The sequence below is a fragment of the Corella eumyota genome, chromosome 7, assembly GCF_963082875.1.
Source record: "Corella eumyota chromosome 7, kaCorEumy4.1, whole genome shotgun sequence".
Taxonomy (NCBI): Eukaryota; Metazoa; Chordata; class Ascidiacea; order Phlebobranchia; family Corellidae; genus Corella; species Corella eumyota.
Genome location: NC_137496.1, coordinates 2224056 through 2244652, shown reverse-complemented (window position 1 = coordinate 2244652; position 20597 = coordinate 2224056). Strand labels below are relative to the sequence as shown.

The following is a 20597-nucleotide window of genomic DNA, read 5'->3' as shown; positions in this document are numbered from 1 at the left end:
CCCACGAAATAAGAAAAAAATGGCGATATATTTGGCTTTAATTTCGAAGCTGACACATTTTTAAAGCTTATTAATTTTATTATGACGATTGCTTCGACAAATTTATATATCAAACGTCAATTTTTGCATACTTGAGGACAGATTAGATTTTTGTTTTGAATTCATAACACACAAAAAATAAAAATACTTTGATGACAATTATTTTAGTTTTAATCACTTTTTTTTTTTTGAAACAAAACTCAAGATCAAAGTATAAAAATAATTCAATTCTAACTTCTCGAAACATTAACATTTTTTAATGTTTATTCAAATACCTCCTCTGTCTATTAATCTGTAAATAATTAACCTGATTTTAATGCGGTGTATAAAGAAAACATGAAAATATTATCATAACAAAATAGAACCACGGTTATATATATTTCTACACGTTTTTTAAAGGTGGTTGACATAACAGCGCTCAAAAAACGAAGATATTTATTTTTGTAATAAATTGTGTGTATATATAACCTACCTCAAATAGACGTGACGTCGAATTTGAAACAGATCGGTTTTAAATTTGGAAAAATATTAACAAAAACCACGTAACTTCCTAACAACATAACGTTGTTACCTATGCGGTTACACGAATTTTTAAGTAGAATATTTTAGTAACATTGCTTTATGACGTAAATAATTTGTTTTGTGACGTAGATAGAAGAGTTGCGCAACGGGGAGAAAGAGGCGGAAGTCCTAAAGGAGAAGATTTGCACACTGGAGGACAAGCTTCAACAAGAAGCGAAGTAAGATTGATTGATGTCATAATTACTATCACTATAACGCGTCATCAACCAAATAAAATAAAACCCAGTTTGGTTATTCCCCAAATTTTTGCCGATGTAATATTGGTTTAACTGACGTCATGTATTACGTGATAGTGAGCTGAACGCGATTGACACCCATCATCGTAAAACCGAGATGAAGTTGAGAGAAATATTAATTCAAGCAGAGGATGAAACGAACAAAGCCAACAGTGAGAAGGAAATGGTAAGCATTATTTTCAAAATATTTTAGTTTATTTTTTATTTTAGAAATTTTTATAAAACCGTCAAGTTTTTTTTTCGGTTTTTCAAGATATTTTTTTTTTTTTAGCTTGCAATTCGCCTTCAGTCTCTCAAACAACAGCTTCAGGACGCCGAGATGGAAGTCAACTCGTCCGAGGAGGAACGAAGAAGCCTTCAGGAAGACTTGCAGGAGCAGAGAGAGGAAAATTATCAACTTCGGCAATCTCTTGCTTCCCTCAGGTACAGAATAAAAATTTTTAAATAAATTTAAATTTTTTTAAACTGAAAAAAAAACTGACAGTTTGTGATAAAAAACACAATATTTGACTACGTTTAACTTTTTTACTAGACCGCAAGCACCTGCGAAATCTGCCAGTGGAAATTTATTTACCCCGGTTTGAAGTAAATCTTTTATCCTGATTGATAAAGAATTATCTTACAAATTTAACATTGCTTTTATTGTGTAAATATACAATTCTATACTGCCAACTCGCGACCAAAAATTTTGCTTTTTTAATTATAAACATTGTTGCTTTTATCAAACATTTTTTACATACTTTGACAATGTGCATTCTGTATAGCCAATCGTTTGCTTTTTATATTCGAAATAACTCAAATCTGCGCTATATTAATATATATAAACTTTAGCAATACTTTTAAGCAATTTATTGTAATTATATTTGGCAGTCCAAATTTAACTTGTTTTGTCATACTTTTGCAAACGGTGCTACTTTTGCGTTTTTTAGCTAGAACTATTTTTAGTATTTAATGTTAAAATCCTAATGCAGTGAACAGTTATTTATACTCTACCTCTTTGCATCTGATAAGGTGAATTAAACTGGAAGAGTGTTTTTTGTTTGTTTTAAATTTACATTTCACGATACGCAACCCTTAACCACACACTTGCAATATCGATTTTCAGTTAAGCTTTGTTGAATGTAAATAACATAAATTTTGGAGCATATATACCCGACAATGTGCAACACAATTAAAATAAATGCTGCCATTTTATTTCTAAACAAAATTTGCGTAGATTTTTTTATGCAACCCGACCACACATAGATGTTGTAATATATATATTTTACTTTGTTAGTTGCGAAGACTTTGAGACATCATTGTGTTATATGTCATGATTCAAGGTTGTAACTAAAATATATATAAAAGCCATTATGTTATGTGTATTTGCTTTTTAACAGTGATTTTGTATATACATTATATCTACGTTGAATTTTTTTCCAAATACCAATTTCTATGTATTACCATATTAAGGCAAAAAAAAAGTGTAAATATTCCACAGAGCAGTATTTGTTTCAGCAATTAAACATGTATATAGTGTGTTATTATATTGTTAATTGTTTGTTTACGATTTTGAGTAATTTTGTATTTTAAAATCATTTCTAATTTTACTTTTGTATTCTTTTTATCGATTAACTATTTTATTAATATCATCGTAATGCTTAGAATTTTTACTAACAACAAATATTATTATTCTTATTATTAAAATACACCTCTCATTTGAAACTGGCTTGATATTAAGGCTTTTAAAACCACATTTGTATCAAGGATTTGTTTAAATTAAAGAATTTGCAGCTTTTAGCTTTGGAAGAAAAAAGAAAAATCGCTTTTAGCAGGAGGGGCGAAGAAAGAACGCTGGTTCCACATCCCGTGCGACGCTTTTCAACACACCTGGTTTTTCTCTATTAATTGTAATATTATTAATAATTTAATTGGTAGAAAACAAAATGTGTCACTGTTTTAATAATTTTCCAACTTTATAACAAATTTAATTTTTTCCATAATTTGGGGATAAATATATTGAGGGATAAAAATGTATATAACAACAGCTGGATTTAATCCAAAACATTCGTCACAAATTTTAGCAAAGCGCGGGATTTTGATTTGGAAAAAACATACCTCTAAGAGCTCACTTCTAAGAGCTAACCTCGTAGAGCTAATTACCCGAAAAAAATGCAATTTATTTTCATACCTCTAAGAGCTAACCTCTTAGAGCTCACTTCTTAGAGCTAATTACCCGAAAAAAAATGCAATTTATTTTCATACCTCTTAGAGCTAACCTCTTAGAGCTCACTTCTTAGAGCTAATTACCCGAAAAAAAATGCAATTTATTTTCATACCTCTTAGAGCTAATTATTGATTTAATGTTACTTTGACCTTTAGCTCACTTGTTTTTGTAAATTTCTGATTCTAAATTTCTAAAATTTGTTCAAATAATATAGCAATAAATAGAGTTTTAAATTTTTTTATTTTTTAAGCAAATTTGTTGTTAGTTGTCTCGTATAATAACTAAAAAGGGGGCAAATAAAAAAACATTTTCAGAACTTGTTTTTTTGTCTGTTTGTGTAAAATGGTTTATTGTTTAAGTGCAGCACTTTCGAAGTACCAAGGACATAGCCAGTTTAATGTAGATAAGCCAAAAGTAAGCAAAATTTAACAGTTTTAAGTGTTATTTATTTAAAATCTGACAGTTTTTAAACAATTAAATTATTTTTTTCGATTTTATTGTCATATAAATTACTTTATAAGCGCATGGAAAATATTAATACTGTTCAATTGAATGTTTTCTTAGAGGGTGATTTAAAATTTAAATTTTTTACAAAATGAAATTCTTTCTGGAGATGGATTAGACCTAGCACCTTGGATAACAAATCCTTTATTATTATCACCATTAATTGTAGAATATGAACAGCACATGGCATCTCTTGTCTCTGGACTTCCAGCGATCAAATATCAAAACGAGGATTACAGCACAAAACTAAAGGTTTGAAAATAGAAATATAAATTTTATGTAAAATTGTATGCCTTTATTGTTTATATTGCACCTGCATATAGTATAGAAGGCTTGTAAAAATAACCATATCACACATATTTTTTAACTTTTTTTTAAACTGATTTATATATAATTTTAAGAATGTTACTGAGGAAAATGAAAGATTACATTTTGAGCTGCAAGAAGTCTTACAACAACAACTACAAACTTTTGAGACCACTGGTATTATGCTCTTTTTTTTGTATATATCTATATCCTCGGATGTGGGAAAGTTGAATGCGCGACTTAAACATAGAATAAAAACTGTTACTCCGACTCAGTTTCGAGTTGCCTGTGGCAGTTTGGGAAATCATATAGATTATAATTGCCCAATAATTATACTGCTGATTAAGTGCTGGCTCAGCAGGAGTTCATACCGTTTATTGCGCCTTACTCAAGGTCGCTACAGCATGAGAGCAGTGGGGATTAAACCCACGACTTCATGGTGGTGTAGCAAGTGTTCTTACCACCACACCATGCTGCCGGTATGTTTGCTGCAAATGTAATTATTACAATTCTAAATTGACTTAAAAAAATGTTGAAATGTTGATACCCTTAAAATTAATCTTCAAAATTTGGTAAACTAAAAATGTAATTTATCCTTTTAGACTTTGGCTCTATACAAAATGGTATAATTGTAACATGTTATATTTGTTATATTGTTATATTACAGAGGCAAGATAATGTTGCTTTAGAACTATTGAACAACTTGAAAATTCTTTAACTGATTTAGAGGAAAGGCATGCTTAATTATTAAAGGTAATTTATTTGTTTTTTAAATTTTACTGGTTAAAGTTTACTGGTTAAATATTACATTATACCAGGGATTTACATAATAGTTATTATATAATAATACTACAAAACAGGCTAATTTTCCATTCAATAAATTTTAAATTTTAATTTATTACTTTTGCAGATATGCTCGGGAAAGAATTAAAATCAAGATGTAAGCATTAGAGAAGGCCAACACAGAAGTTGATTTAAAAGAGATGTCCTACTTAATGCAGGTATAAGGAATGATGTCATAAAAATATGGAAATAGTCTGGTAGTGTGATGAACCGGTCATGACGTCAAACTATGAGCCGAAAGGTTTCAGGTTCGAGCTGCATGAACGACAATTAATTTGTTTTGCTTATATAACATTTGGCTTTTTAAATAGGCTTTGTCACTACAGCAACAGCTTATTACTAAACTGCTATAGGCAACTTTTGTATTTACTTTTGTATTAAAAAGAGTGTTGTAATGTAAACCTAATTTAAGAAGTTTAATATAAAACATATTATTCATATTTTAGGTTTGAAATTGAATTAAATGACACAATCTTATTTCCTGAAGGATAGGGACAACCTGATGACTGGGGAACTATAAACGACATTCAAGTGAAAAAAGTTGCAAAAAAAGGGGCAAAGGTGGAATATTTAGCTTGGCGTTGTTAAGTGTAAAACTTAACATGCTTTAGTTACATGCTGTAATTTTTCAAGTTAAAAGATTAATTAAATGAATAAGAATATATGTGAATATATTTGACAGGCGCTTCATTTTGTTGAGAAAAAAATTGAAGTGGGGACTGAAGTAAAATGAAAAGTTGACTGGACAAGAAGATTCGACCACATGAAACAACGTAGGTTATTTTAATATTAAACCTCTATTTAAATAATTAATTTCCAAGCTTAAAAATTGGCCACTTTTACTGTTCTAATAACAACAAAACCTAATTTGATATTGTTGTTGTTGTAAACTAAAAAATCTGTATTATGTATTTCAGCATTGTAAACCAAGCCAATATTAACTGCACACCAGTTATCATCCATGTCACTTATGCTGGTTCACCATTGTTGGATTCGGTAAGGACCAGAGGTTTACAGTAAAGTGATTTCATATTTTAAATGTAGGTTGTTGGCACTTCACAGAAAGGAGGGAAATAATAAATTTATGAATATTAACACAAATGAAATCAATCCTTTGCTATTACACTTTGCATTTTGATAAAATTTTAAATTCTTTTTGCTTTATTTCATTATTAACAGTTATGGCCATATTGATAATAGTATAAGTTTTACATTTTTATTCCTTTTGCAGGCTTACCTTTTTTTTCTGTTGGTGATGAAAAAGGAGGGCGAATGTTCTTATTATCGGAGCCAGGGGATTTTGTAGAGCAATGTGGCTTCCATGTTTTATTTGCAATAGAGGAAAAGGGTGCCACTAAGAATGGTGGAATGCAAGAAAAAGCTTCAAAGATTAGCAATAGGAAGGCCGCGGTGAACTTTGTAAAGGAATATATCCTTAAACTGTCCTGAAGTAAAAATACTTGCATGAGTTATTGTAAGTCAATTTAAAATTTCATTTTTAATTTTTTTATTAGTTTGGCATCTGCAAATAGTGCATTATGAAAAATTAATTTATAGAATTGGTTAAAGTGCTTGAAAATACGAAAAAACAAATAAATTTGCTTTAAAAACATGCAAAATAAAATGGGCATGTTATATAAAATAAGAGTTCTGATAATAAGGTTTTTTACTTATACTTTAGTATGCAATAAAAATAGTCTAAAAATGTATTTTGTCTTGTAAAAATTTAACATACCTTGAAAAAAAAAAAGTTTTTCGTATATGTTTTAATCCTCAATAAAGGAAAGTCAAATGCGCGACTTAAACACAGAGTAACATCAGTTACTCCACCCCAGTCTCGAGTTGCCTGTGGCAGTTTGAGATGTTATAGATTATAATTGCCCGTGGTGTAGCAAGTGTTTTTACCACTACACTATTCACAAAAGCATGGCATAATGAAAAAAAACTGTAACAATTTGCGAAAGGAATAAAACTGATATTAACCAAGAGACTAAACTTTGCTTATTAACAGTTTTAGAAATAAAAAATTAGTTTGACAAATCGGACGCAGAAATTACAGGCACATTGGCAAGCTTTTTAATTTCTTTTCGCTTTAGTTCAGGGTTTTTCGGCCATTTGGTACCTTTTAAGTTTGTCGTGTTCTTGTTTAGTGGAATCCTTACCAAACGAATATTCCATGTGAAATTTAGGTGTAGTTAGATACCATCTATTTCATTTGTCAGTTCTCGTTTTTTTTGTCCGCCAAATTGTTGTATAGCTTCTAATGCAGCAAACACCTTTTCTCTGCAGTACACAATATCAAATAAATCTGCAGCCTTGTCATCTCTCTTTATTCTAGCCGCTTTTAGATGGGAAGGAGACAATTGCTCTTCTTCCATTATGTTTTTAAACTTTTTCTGGTCTGCAATTATCGTTTGAATAAGCTCGTTGAGAAATTTTTCATTTTATGTTATACATTCTATTATCTTGTTATCGTTTAATAACTTTTCGATTTCTTTGGCAATTTTCCGTTGGAATTTAAATAAAGAAACTTCCAGGTCCTCCTTAACAACAGTGACTTGTTCTTTTAATGCTGTATCGGCATCAAATTCCTTAGTTTTTAGTTAAAAGGTATTCTTCTGGCAGCAAATGTTTAAGAAATATTCCTTTGTGGATGTTCTTGATTGCGTTTGTGTGTTCGGTCATCATTAAACTTATCCAGGTTTCTTTAAATGCCTTTTGAGGGTCTTGCTGCATCGCCATTCCGGGATCCGCTGCATTGTTTTTATTCCGCTGCGTTGTTTTCTTCAAGGATCAGGGATTACATACTTCGAAGGCCGAATACATTGAGAAAGTACCATGATGCAGATGAAACCCATGAGGCATCCAGGGATTCTAATTCAACTCCTCTTTGCAGCATCGGTCTAAATCGAATGGTTAATGGAAAAGAAACTTTTGTTGTTAAAAATTCTGAAAAAGTCCACTGAATCCAACCTCCAATGACAATCATTGGAAGAACATTAAGGACATTTCCTTTAAGCATATCAGTCATCATCGATGGAATTGTCATCAGGTTTTTGGCTTTCGACGTATTTTCTATTCCTTTTGTGATAATGACTTTCTCATTTTAAATCCTTGTTGAGGATTGTATTGGCCTTGTCATGAAGACGCTGACATCTTATTGAGGCCTGACTGTTCCGCACTTGTTCTTCGGAAACATGTTTTTCTGAGGTCATCAACAACGACAAATAAATGACTTTTATGTACCAACATGGTTCTAGTAGGGAAAAAGATAGTGCCCAGAAGCGGTTTGATAAAATTTCTGCAAATTTTGTTGAAATTTATCATTTTTTTCCCTACTAGAACCATACTTAGAGTTTAGAGGTATAAAGGCAAATTGCCTATTTTCGGTATTTACCTCTAAGAGGTTAGCTCTACAAGGTATAAAGGTAAATTGCCTATTTTCGGTATTTACCTCTAAGAGGTAAGTTCTAACAGGTATATTGCATTTTTTCGGGTAATTAGCTCTAAGAGGTGAGCTCTTAGAGGTATGAAAATAAATTGCATTTTTTTCCGGGTAATTAGCTGTAAGAGGTATGAAAATAAATTGCATTTTTTTTCGGGTAATTAGCTGTAAGAGGTAAGCACTAAGAGGTATGAAAATAAATTGCATTTTTTTCCGGGTAATTAGCTGTAAGAGGTAAGCTCTAAGAGATGAGCTCTAAGAGGTATAAAACTAAATTGCATTTTTTTTTCAGTAATTAGCACTAAGAGGTATGAAAATAAATTGCATTTTTTTCCGGGTAATTAGCTGTAAGAGGTAAGCCCTACGAGGTATGAAAATAAATTTCTTTTTTTTTCGGGTAATTAGCTGTAAGAGGTAAGCTCTAAGAGCTAAGCTCTAAGAGGTTAGCTCTTAGAGGTATGAAAATCAATTGCATTTTTTTTCCGGGTAATTAGCTGTAAGAGGTAAGCTCTAAGAGGTGAGCTCTAAGAGCTAAGCTCTAAGAGGTATGAAAATAAATTGCATTTTTTTTCGGGTAATTAGCTGTAAGAGGTAAGCTCTAAGAGGTGAGCTCTAAGAGGTATGAAACTAAATTGCATTTTTTTTTCAGTAATTAGCTCTAAGAGGTATGAAAATAAATTGCATTTTTTTCCGGGTAATTAGCTGTAAGAGGTAAGCTCTAAAAGTTGAGCTCGAAGAGGTATGAAAATAAATTGCATTTTTTTTCGGGTAATTAGCTGTAAGAGGTAAGCTCTAAGAGCTAAGCTCTAAGAGGTTAGCTCTTAGAGGTATGAAAATCAATTGCATTTTTTTTCCGGGTAATTACCTGTAAGAGGTGAGCTCTAAGAGGTATGAAAATAAATTGCATTTTTTTTTCGGGTAATTAGCTGTAAGAGGTAAGCTCTAAGAGGTGAGCTCTAAGAGGTATAAAAATAAATTGCATTTTTTTTTTGGGTAATTCGCTGTAAGAGGTAAGCTCTAAGAGGTGAGCTCTAAGAGCTAAGCTCTAAGAGGTAAGCTCTAAGAGATATGAAAATCAATTGCATTTTTTTTCGGGTAATTAGCTGTAAGAGGTAAGCTCTAAGAGGTGAGCTCTAAGAGGTAAGCTCTAAGAGGTATGGAAATAAATTGCATTTTTTTTCGGGTAATTAGCTGTAAGAGGTAAGCTCTAAGAGGTAAGCTCTAAGAGGTGAGCTCTAAGAGCCAAGCTCTAAGAGGTAAGCTCTAAGAGGTATGAAAATAAATTGCATTTTTTTTCGGGTAATTAGCTGTAAGAGGTAAGCTCTAAGAGGTGAGCTCTAAGAGGTAAGCTCTAAGAGGTGAGCTCTAAGAGCTAAGCTCTAAGAGGTAAGCTCTAAGAGGTATGAAAATAAATTGCATTTTTTTTCCGGGTAATTAGCTGTAAGAGCTAAGCTCTAAGAGGTATGAAAATAAATTGCATTTTTTTTCCGGGTAATTAGCTCTAAGAGGTTAGCTCTTAGAGGTATGAAAATCAATTGCATTTTTTTCCGGGTAATTAGCTGTAAGAGGTGAGCTCTAAGAGGTGAGCTCTAAGAGGTATGAAAATAAATTGCATTTTTTTTTCGGGTAATTAGCTGTAAGAGGTAAGCTCTAAGAGGTGAGCTCTAAGAGCTAAGCTCTGAGAGGTAAGCTCTAAGAAGTATGAAAATAAATTGCATTTTTTTTCGGGTAATTAGGTGTAAGAGGTAAGCTCTAAGAGGTATAAAAATAAATTGCATTTTTTTCGGGTAATTAGCTGTAAGAGGTAAGCTCTAAGAGGTGAGCTCTAAGAGGTTAGCTTTTAGAGGTATGAAAATCAATTGCATTTTTTTCCGGGTAATTAGCTGTAAGAGGTAAGCTCTAAGAGCTTAGCTCTAAGAGGTGAGCTCTAAGAGGTTAGCTCTTAGAGGTATGAAAATCAATTGCATTTTTTTCCGGGTAATTAGCTGTAAGAGGTAAGCTCTAAGAGGTGAGCTCTAAGAGGTATGAAAATAAATTGCATTTTTTTTTCGGGTAATTAGCTGTAAGAGGTATGAAAATAAATTGCATTTTTTTCCGGGTAATTAGCTGTAAGAGGTAAGCTCTAAGAAGTGAGCTCTAAGAGGTATAAAAATAAATTGCATTTTTTTTCGGGTAATTAGCTGTAAGAGGTAAGCTCTAAGAGGTATGAAAATAAATTGCATTTTTTTTCCGGGTAATTAGCTGTAAGATGTAAGCTCTAAGAGGTGAGCTCTAAGAGGTATAAAAATAAATTGCATTTTTTTTCGGGTAATTAGCTGTAAGAGGTAAGCTCTAAGAGCTAAGCTCTAAGAGGTGAGCTCTAAGAGGTTAGCTTTTAGAGGTATGAAAATTAATTGCATTTTTTTTCGGGTAATTAGCTGTAAGAGGTAAGCTCTAAGAGGTGAGCTCTAAGAGCCAAGCTCTAAGAGGTAAGCTCTAAGAGGTATGAAAATAAATTGCATTTTTTTCGGGTAATTAGCTGTAAGAGGTAAGCTCTAAAAGGTGAGCTCTAAAAGCTAAGCTCTAAGAGGTATAAAAATATATTGCATTTTTTTCCGGGTAATTAGCTGTAAGAGGTAAGCTCTAAGAGGTATGAAAATAAATTGCGGTGAGCTCTAAGAGGTATTAAAGTAAATTGCATTTTTTTTCGGGTAATTAGCTGTAAGAGGTAAGCTCTAAGAGGTGAGCTCTAAGAGGTATGAAAATAAATTGCATTTTTTTTCGGGTAATTAGCTGTAAGAGGTAAGCTCTAAGAGGTGAGCTCTAAGAGCTAATCTCTAAGAGGTAAGCTCTAAGAGGTATGAAAATAAATTGCATTTTTTTCCGGGTAATTAGCTGTAAGAGGTTAGCTCTAAGAGGTTAGCTCTTAGAGGTATGAAACTAAATTGCATTTTTTTTCCGGGTAATTAGCTGTAAGAGGTAAGCTCTAAGAGGTGAGCTCTAAGAGCTAAGCTCTAAGAGGTAAGCTCTAAGAGGTGAGCTCTAAGAGGTATGAAACTAAATTGCATTTTTTTTTCAGTAATTAGCTCTAAGAGGTATGAAAATAAATTGCATTTTTTTTCCGGGTAATTAGCTGTAAGAGGTAAGCTCTAAGAGGTGACCTCTAAGAGATATGAAAATAAATTGCATTTTTTTTTCGGGTAATTAGCTGTAAGAGGTAAGCTCTAAGAGGTGAGCTCTAAGAGGTATGAAAATATATTGCATTTTTTTTCCGGGTAATTAGCTGTAAGAGGTAAGCTCTAAGAGGTGAGCTCTAAGAGGTTAGCTCTTAGAGGTATGAAAATCAATTGCATTTTTTTTTGGGTAATTAGCTGTTAGAGCTAAGCTCTAAGAGGTATGAAAATAAATTGCATTTTTTTTTCGGGTAATTAGCTGTAAGAGGTAAGCTCTAAGAGGTGAGCTCTAAGAGGTATGAAAATAAATTGCATTTTTTTTTCGGGTAATTAGCTGTAAGAGGTAAGCTCTAAGAGGTGAGCTCTAAGAGTTGAGCTCTAAGAGGTGAGCTCTAAGAGGTGAGCTCTAAGAGCTAAGCTCTAAGAGGTAAGCTCTAAGAGGTAAGCTCTGAAAGGTATGAAACTAAATTGCATTTTTTTTTCAGTAATTAGCTCTAAGAGCTAAGCTCTAAGAGGTATGAAAATAAATTGCATTTTTTTTCCGGGTAATTAGCTGTAAGAGGTAAGCTCTAAGAGGTGAGCTCTAAGAGGTATAAAAATAAATTGCATTTTTTTTCGTTTAATTAGCTGTAAGAGGTAAGCTCTAAGAGGTGAGCTCTAAGAGGTTAGCTCTTAGAGGTATGAAAATAAATTGCATTTTTTTTCGGTAATTAGCTCTAAGAGGTATAAAAATAAATTTCTTTTTTTTTTGGTAATTAGCTCTAAGAGCTAAGTCTTTTTTATAAAGTTTTATTTTATTCTTTTATATAACCTAGTTTATGTTGCAACATGTTATTAATTAGTAGGCCTTTAGGTATTATAATTTTATTTTAAAGTTAAGACGCTTACATTATCACCCTATTTTAAGAATAAGCTTGGTGTTAATGAAATTGTATAAATAATTTAATTCTATAAAATAATAATACTTAAAAACATATTTAACCGTTTTCTTGATGACACAATTTATGAGGCTATCTGCGTTGACCCATCCGATGATGTCACCCTACGATGATGATGTAACCCTAAATACTTTCCGATGATTTCACCCTAAATATCAAGTAAAACAAAAGTAACAGTAATTTTACGTATCATTAAACGCGTATCGTGTGACGTCGTAAGTACATTATTATTGGGGTCAACTTTTTCGAAAAAAAAATCAAATTTTTAAATTAAAATTTAAGTATATCAATAAAAGCACAGTAGTCCAAACAATATATTTCCAAAATATTTTTTAAAATTAATAATTTTGGCAGGTATATCCCAAATCTAATCATAAAAAAAATTGATAGCTACCAATCTACTTTCTTAATCGAAAGACGACATGTTGGTTCTTTGCCTCTCCATTCGTCATAGGATCAACATCATCAGTTTTCCCATTCCTTCTTGTCATCAACTAAAGTTAGAAAATAGTAGGCGGCAGTTTTATCAGTGTTTAATCATAAAAATATAATATTGATATCCTAATGTTTTGCTTCGTTGTCCGAGGATTTTTTTGTTAATAATTCCAAACAATTTTTAAGATAACGTAAAATATACGTAAGTACTTGTACCTCTGGCAACAAATATTAGTGTTTGCTGCCTTTCTTAACTTTAGTTTGTGCTTTACATTTGTAAAAATATAACCTAAATAATTGTTATAGTATAACTAAAATAAAAATATATATCGTCTATATACGCTAATTTGACAATATATTAGTTAACAACAATGAAGTGATTTTATTTTAAACAAAACTATAAGACTGTGTAAACGGTAAACTTTGCTTTAATAAGACTTAGTTGACCTGTCCATTTCTTGCAAAAGTTTGTAAGCGTTTTTGGCTGATAAACTTTCAAAATTAACAGCATAGCCATAATTTGTTAAAATTTTTTAAATACGGCCTACCCAATTAAAATTACTTAAAAAGTAAAAAATGTCTAATATAATATCGCTAAATATTGCTTTTTATGTTAAGTTTGTTTTCTGCAAAAAAAAATTAAAGGATTTAAAAAAAAAAAAAAAATTAAAGGACAAAATAGGGTCATTTTCCTATGTCTGGGACTTTCCCTTTTACTTTGGGACTTTCCCTTTTACTTTTAAATCCCAATATCTCAAAAACTACTTGACGAATTTTTAAAAAAATGGTATCCTCGTGCAAGTTGGAAAAATTTCAACATAATTAAAAAAGAAACTCTGCGACCAAACCATCTATTTAAGGAAAAATTCATCGGAAAAGTGACAACTTTAGAGAGTGACATCTGTAGAGAGCAACATCTTTGAAGGGCTACATCATCGAAGAATGACAGAAGTATCCAAAAAAAAATAGAAAAAAAACATTTTATGAAAAAAAAGCCTATGTGTCAATAAACAAACGTACCTACTTATGGTCAATTTAAATACAATTATGAATGTCAATCGACAAATATATATCAACTATTGTTTGATTTTAAGACAATAATGAATGATAGTAGATAAATTTTTAACTATTGGTTGATTTTAAAATTATGAATAGAATTATTAGAAATTGTCTATTAAAATCAATTGACATCACTTTTCTTGGTTGTATTTCCTTGCTTGATTTCATTTATCGAACCAGTTCTTTACTTTTTTGATCATCTGATAAGATAAATGTTAAGTTTAACCTTTAGTGTTATGTTTTTTTTAATTTTTTCTTACTGGAACTTTAATTTTCTTACTGGAGATTGACAAATTAAGTTTGTCATTTGTGTACAGCAATTTTAATAACTTTAAAAAAAATCAAAAACGGTAAATTAAATAACAGTAAATTGTTACCTCTTTATATCACAAGTTGTCATTTCTATTTTCTTCGATGTAATTTCCAATAATTTGTCGCTTCATCATATTTGGGAGTGCCTGATAAATATCTTTATTTTATAGAGCTGAAAGTTTTCTTCCCAGGGGGCTGTCTACCCTCCCCCCTTTTATTTACAATTGAGATAAATTTTTTATTTGAATCAACGAAAATTGAACCCGTGCTTTAGAGACGACACAGTCTCTGCTGAGCAGTGGGAATCGAACCCACTACCTCGCCGAATGTTTTCCCGTCGACTATCCAACTCTGCTATCGTGGCAGCAATTTCAGTATCACTAATTTAAGGGTATAAAGGTTGTAATGCTAGCACATGTTTTAATATTTATTAAAAATTTTTTTACCTTTAAAAATGTTTCCCATTTCCCTTAGCCTAGCTGGGAATCGAACCCACGACTCATTGACAACATGTCTGTTGACTTATCACTTGAGTTATGGTGGTTGCTCTTTAAGACCTAAATTTTTAAACGTACATTTGTTGTAACGTTAACATGCATATAAAATTTGTTAAAATTGTGATTTTTACCAGATTTGTTAATACTTACCAAGCGTGGATTCGAACCCGAAGATACTGCTTAGCAGTCAAGGGCCTTAACCATTCAGCTTCCGAAAAAGATGCAAAGTTATGGTTATCTGAAAATATATACAACTAGTGTGATAGGATAAACAAAAAAAATAAACACAATATTTTTATCAATTTTTATTAAAACAATATCATATAATATAAAATATAATATGGAATAATAAAAAAGTTAGTTCTTTTTTTGTCATCAGACACCCACATTATGCTGTAATCACAGCGTAAATTGGGGGTAAAATAGCAGAGAGCCCCAACAGTTTTAAGCAATATTTTTCTTTATTTTAAAAGGTGCCACAAATTTTAAGCTTAGTTATTATGGCAAAAAAGTACATTCTCTTTGACCAAAGCATTCAAAACTCCCACAAACATAAATAAAATATATTTATTATCATAGGCGTCAAAATCCAACCATATTTTTCAAAGCAATCATTTAAAAACTATACTCTATAAAGTTGAGTGTGTTTATACAGGTATTAATAGAGTATTATTCCAGGTTACATGAATAGCAACAATATGTCGGCAAACATTAATTACATAAGCTTAACATAAAAATTTATAATATAATCAATTTACTAATAGTGTTGGCAATTAGCAACATATGGTTTACATATTATATAGCCCCTATGTTAATCTGCCTGCTTAATGAAAATAGACAGTCCAAATTGATTTATCATATCAAAAATTAAATGATGTCGTCTAAATTTCTAATGTTCATATTACATTAATGAAGAATTACACACAATCTATATCCATAGTAAGTGATGGTCTAATTATGTGAGAAGACATAAACTTTACAGATTGGATTAAATATGTTATATATATCGTTAATACATTTAACTACTTTATATGGGCAAAAGGCTTATTTCGAAATTGCCTTAGCCATACGCTTTTGCCATTCGAAAAACATTTGTATAAACTTGCAATGTGTTTGAAATTAATTTTTTTAAATAGTAGACACTTTTTAGTTAAAAAAAAATTGTAGACACTTTTTTCAAACATAACTAAAAAAAACAAAACAATTTCGGGTTCCCAGGTTTCGGTAAACTCCCAGGTTTTGGTAAACTCCCGGGTATAATTTTTTTTCGCTAAATTTATATTGAGGGACTTTTAAAACCCCAACACTACCCTCAACTATTTTTCGGAGCGTCGGACAAATTAACTTATGTTGTTTTAACTTAGTTTGATATAGTTTAATACTAAAACCTTTATATACTACGCATTTTCCAAAAACGATTAGCATGTGCTTTATCAATAGGGTTTTTTATTTAGTCTGGAAATAGGGCAGTTTTTGACGAGATCTCGTGCGTGCAAGCGTAAAAAATGGCGTGACCACATACTACGTTTTCGGTCTACGCGTGCACGCGTGATTTGTGTTGGCGTGCTTTACTTAAATCTGGCTTATCTGGCATACAAGGCGTCAGCATTTACAACTGAAACTCTATATAAAAAGCAAAACACGTATATTTAACAAAATTAAAAACTTTATTTTACCTTTTCGATGACTTTACTGTATATTGATATTTAATTGGTATATCCCAGTCTTCATTTTCAAATGTAATCCATTTTTAACTAAAGTTTATAGTAATTTTATCTTTTTAAATTTCGACCCTTCGACAACTTACACATGTTGCCAAAATAATTTTACTACACATGTTGCCAAAAAAATTTTCTAAAATAAATTTTTGTTACAAAAAAAGTTAAATTAGTAATAATATTATTAAACATTTAAACTTATCTATTATTTTAACTGACAAAAATAACAACTTAAGCTTTACAAGAAATTTTAATTTATTGCAATAATAATAAGTATTCGAACAAAATGGTCATGCCAAAATATAAGGATTTCGTTTACAATAACCCAAACACAGTTTAGGAAAAAAAACGCAACAAGGCTTGCAACAGAATAATTAAATAGCATTAAAAAATACGATATAACTTAAGTAAACATATTGTTTGCGATTAAAAAAAAAAAGTTGTGTTTTTTGTAAATATACTATGTTAGTTGGACTGTAGTACGATGACCCCCTCTTAAAATTGTAACTGTTTCAATGATTGAAGGAACGCTTATTTCTAACGTGTTTTCTTTAATCGGAGGTTGATCTAATGACGTAATCGTTACGTCATCACGCGTTACTCGCTCTTCACTTTTAGAGCGTTTAGGACTCGAGACGTCAACTAAATCGTGAGATCGCTTCTCTACCTTGATCGACTTTGTTTCGCTTATGTCTGACCTAGTTTCAATCAAGTTATCGTTTATATCTAAAGAAATATCGTTGTGGTTTGACGAATCAGGCTTAGTTGGGTCTTGTAGCTGAAGTTGAGATGACCTCAAGTGGGAAAGATGAATCATTGCTTGAGCGAGTTGACTGTATACGCTAGAAGGCGTTGTTACCTTAGCCTGTTCAGGGATATGCTGACTGTATTGGTTGTTATTTAAAGGTGAGCTCATGGGACTGGGTGACATGCTATGCGGCTTTTCACGACCGTCGAGCCTTGTGCTGTCGAAAATATGCTTAATCATCGCCCGTAGTCGGTTCTTGCCAATCCATTGGTCAGAGTATTTGATCGATCGGTCGACAAGGGTAGGTTCTTGTGGATGGCGGTAAAACGCGCCAGCTGATGGCAGGTTTGCCATGTATCTCATAAACAACTTTACAACACAACGTGGGTTGTTAGGCTCGGCATATTTTCTCTGATCCTGAGTAAGGCCGCGCTTTACGTAAATTGGATCGCGCGTTGGCACGAATTCAACATAAGTCTGCGCCTGTTGCCCACGATTACCAATCACAAAATGCGAAACTTTCAGATTCCAATGGTCGTCAACTGATCGGATGCCGAATGTGACAGTGTTGTGGTAAAACACAGCGTTAAGCAGTGACAAGGCAGTGTCGTTTCCTATGATGCCGCTGTTCCATAAATCGCCCTCATCTGGATAATGAAATAGTGAAGAATTAGATGGAAAAGTAGGATGTGGCGGATGCGATCTTCTCGTAGTTTTATTCATCGATGTTCCTGTACTGTTCGTCAAATCCTTGATTCGTTTATCAAGTACAGATCTGAATCTGCTGTAAGCCGGGTTGCTACGGTCTAGTATACAAATAGTTGGCCTTCCAGCTTGCTGGCGTAGGTATCGTTGAATGCCCATTACAATCTGCATTAGCGTATGAGGGGGGTAAGGGTTTCCATCCTTGCGTCGTATCTCCTAAAAAGTAAAATTTAGTAACATCACAGAAACTTATATTTTTAGGGATTACACAAAAATATATTAAACTTAAACTTTAATTAACCTTAGTTTCTATATTAAATAAAATGAAATAAAATTTACCTGAACAAAATTAGAAAGCCAGTAGTCTAACTCGGGCTCAGTAGCTTTTCCAACGTCCAATGGAACGCCCTTGAATGGTCCACAGAAAGATTCAGGCTATAGATAAAAATAAAAGTTTTTTGTTGTTTTATTAACACCATAATATTAACAGAGTATAACAAGTTCATTTTTAACCCAAGGCTGAATTAAAAACTACCGAAAATAAATATTTGTAACAGAATGTATATCTTGTTGTTTACTTACCGATAAATTTCTCTTTCTTGCCCATTCCCTCCAAACGTTGAACGCCCACCTATTCTGCTTCTTTGTTCGTTCAGGTATACCAGGGGTATCTTTAGGTTGTACGTCTTCGTTTCTTGCGTTAAAGCTTTTCATTTGAGCAGTCAGAATTGTCTCAGCAAATAAATTCTTGTCAGCAGGTTGCGCAAAAGGCATTGAAAGGTCGCGGTATGGATACTTAGGCAGCATAGGATGGTGGTAGCTCTCAATGTTGTTGTTCGAGTTTGTATTAGGTTGGAAGTTAGCGGATTTTAGCTCAAGGTCTATAGACCCGTTACTTGACATGAACGAACACGTGGTCCGGGGACTCGGGCTCGAGTCCGGGCTGCTTCTGTGTTGAAGCGGAAACTCATTTTCGGAGACCGGTGATTTCACGAATTCATCCCCGGAAAGAGTTAAGCGTTCTTCGTCCGGCTCATTTTTAGTGATATCTTCGGTGACGTCACTAAATATTGTGACGTCATTGGATGGAGAAGTAAACTCGTAGCGGCGTTGAGGTGCTTGTGCCTTGCGACGGCTCCGTTTTTCGCCTACACTTAAATCTAGAATGTCCATTTTTAAATTATACAAGCTGTAAATTGTAAAAAACAGTTAGTTTTTTCATATACGTTACAACTTAAAACTTATACCAAAGTTCTATGGTTATAACTTTTAACGCAATATAAAACCCAAGAAATATACTTTAGACGCCATATCTATTCGATGTTAAATTTCCTTTTGTCTTTCTGTAGACACGATTTTTTAATACTGCGATATTGTTCCTCGAGTTATACGCCAACTAAACCTGATACGACTAGACGTATTATACACAAGTTAAAACGCTATATTCAATACATAATATTGAATAATATATACGTATAAAGCCTAGGTAATTAAACCTCTATGTTATTCCATACTGTACTATCTCGCTTAAAATACACAATAACTTAAGATGGTGTAACCTATTCTTTTAAACAATAGTACTTTTAAGAAGCTTATATTATAGAGCCCAGCAATACTAATAGTTCTCTGTAGCATAGAGCTTTAGACTATAGGTATAAGGTTTCAAAATGCGGCGTTTTATGCTGATTATTTATTTCAACGCCTCCCGCCTAAGCGCCTAAATTTGGTATAACTATTTAAACTAACTCAAGATTTTTTCTTCTTTTATAAAAGGCAAAATACAGCTGCATAGCAAGATAGATTTTAAACAATATTAAGACTTTAGAGTTATATATTTCAACGTAATACTAAAATGAATTTTTTGATCTTAATATAACTTTTGATTACTTTTTTTAAACAACTGTATGGTTGAGCGTTTTATTACCCTTATACGAATTGGGCTAAATGTGTTCGAAATTTATTCCGTCTATTCTCTATTACAGGACGATAAACCTTTGAAGCACCCTTCATCCAACCTTCTAACAAAAAATATTCTGTGTATATATATTGCCTGTGTAGGTCTAAGTGGGAACTAACCTCTCGTACGGACGTATAAGAATACTTAAAATCAAAAGAATTGTTGCAATTTTCAGTTTTAATTACTCGATTGAAAATGTTCTCGGAAGATGAAACGAAATGATTTTTTATGACTGTAAGTGCTTTAGTCAATTTCTACACATTTTTAACACTAAGTCTTATGTAATTTTAACTGTTAACTAATTGTCAGAACTCAAAAAATCCTGTTTTCAAATAACCAGAACTATACCGTATACATTCTCGCTTCACGGCCTATCTTAATTGGGTTAAATAGAAATGCACCCCGATAGTCGCGGGCCATGATAATCAGCCTATTTTTATTCCTTTGTTCTTTGATTGTCGCAAAGTTAAGCGCCGCGATTTACCAGCATTCTTAATTCATTGTTAGCCGTATTATTCCGCTATTTAAACCGCGGCTAACCAACATTGTTTAACAATAATCTAAATAACTTGAAACAAAAAAGAGTCCTATGTTACGTTTACAAAGGTCTAACTATAAAGTTTCAAAATCTAAACAGATTTCTTATATGCAGCTCTTTAAATTTTAACATGATTAACGTATGCATGCATATATCTAAGCCCATTCAATTTTAAAATACCAATGCAATTAACATAAAAGTATTCGAGCCCAATATTTTACCAACTAAATGTAAATGAGTCAAAAACCGTCGCTTTGTAACCTCAAATTTTTAACCGAAAAAATTTGATGACGTAGTAGAGGTCGCAGATATCCGTTCGCGGAAAAGTCCTCTGGAAAAATAGAGAGAGAAACTAATTATAGAGGGAATACTCGTGC

General features: G+C 32.2%; 2 protein-coding genes, 1 long non-coding RNA gene and 1 pseudogene across 8 annotated transcripts in view; 1 reads left to right on the top strand and 3 right to left on the bottom strand.

Annotated features, from left to right (window-relative positions):
- Window positions 1–2540, top strand: part of LOC145759285 (uncharacterized) — a 35626-nt gene extending 33086 nt beyond the window's left edge. For 5 of the 6 annotated variants that reach the window (XM_082573081.1, XM_082573079.1, XM_082573078.1 and 2 more), the window contains 4 exons: window positions 691–779; window positions 915–1023; window positions 1129–1280; window positions 1390–2540. In XM_082573081.1, coding sequence (XP_082429207.1) covers window positions 691–779; window positions 915–1023; window positions 1129–1280; window positions 1390–1441 — 402 coding nt within the window. In that variant the 3' untranslated portion in view covers window positions 1442–2540. Of the gene's footprint in view, window positions 1–690; window positions 780–914; window positions 1024–1128; window positions 1281–1389 lie in introns of those variants that run through there. The other variant, XM_082573080.1, reaches the window with a different exon arrangement.
- Window positions 2541–7308: 4768 nt separating this feature from the next.
- Window positions 7309–8204, bottom strand: LOC145759611 (ER membrane protein complex subunit 3 pseudogene; annotated as a pseudogene).
- A 4091-nt stretch (window positions 8205–12295) lies between these two features.
- On the bottom strand, window positions 12296–14607 carry LOC145759833 (uncharacterized). The gene is made up of 4 exons (XR_014286540.1): window positions 14504–14607; window positions 14123–14437; window positions 12646–13945; window positions 12296–12399 (listed from the first exon to the last, which is right to left on the bottom strand). It is a non-coding gene; the product is annotated as an uncharacterized LOC145759833 (long non-coding RNA).
- Window positions 14608–16515: 1908 nt separating this feature from the next.
- On the bottom strand, window positions 16516–19065 carry LOC145759453 (uncharacterized). Its single transcript, XM_082573289.1, has 3 exons — window positions 18308–19065; window positions 18065–18160; window positions 16516–17941 (listed from the first exon to the last, which is right to left on the bottom strand). The coding sequence occupies exons 1-3, from the start codon at window positions 18896–18898 to the stop codon at window positions 16733–16735; spliced, it is 1896 nt and encodes a 631-aa protein (XP_082429415.1). The 5' UTR covers window positions 18899–19065; the 3' UTR covers window positions 16516–16732.
- Between the last annotated feature and the right edge of the window lie 1532 nt (window positions 19066–20597).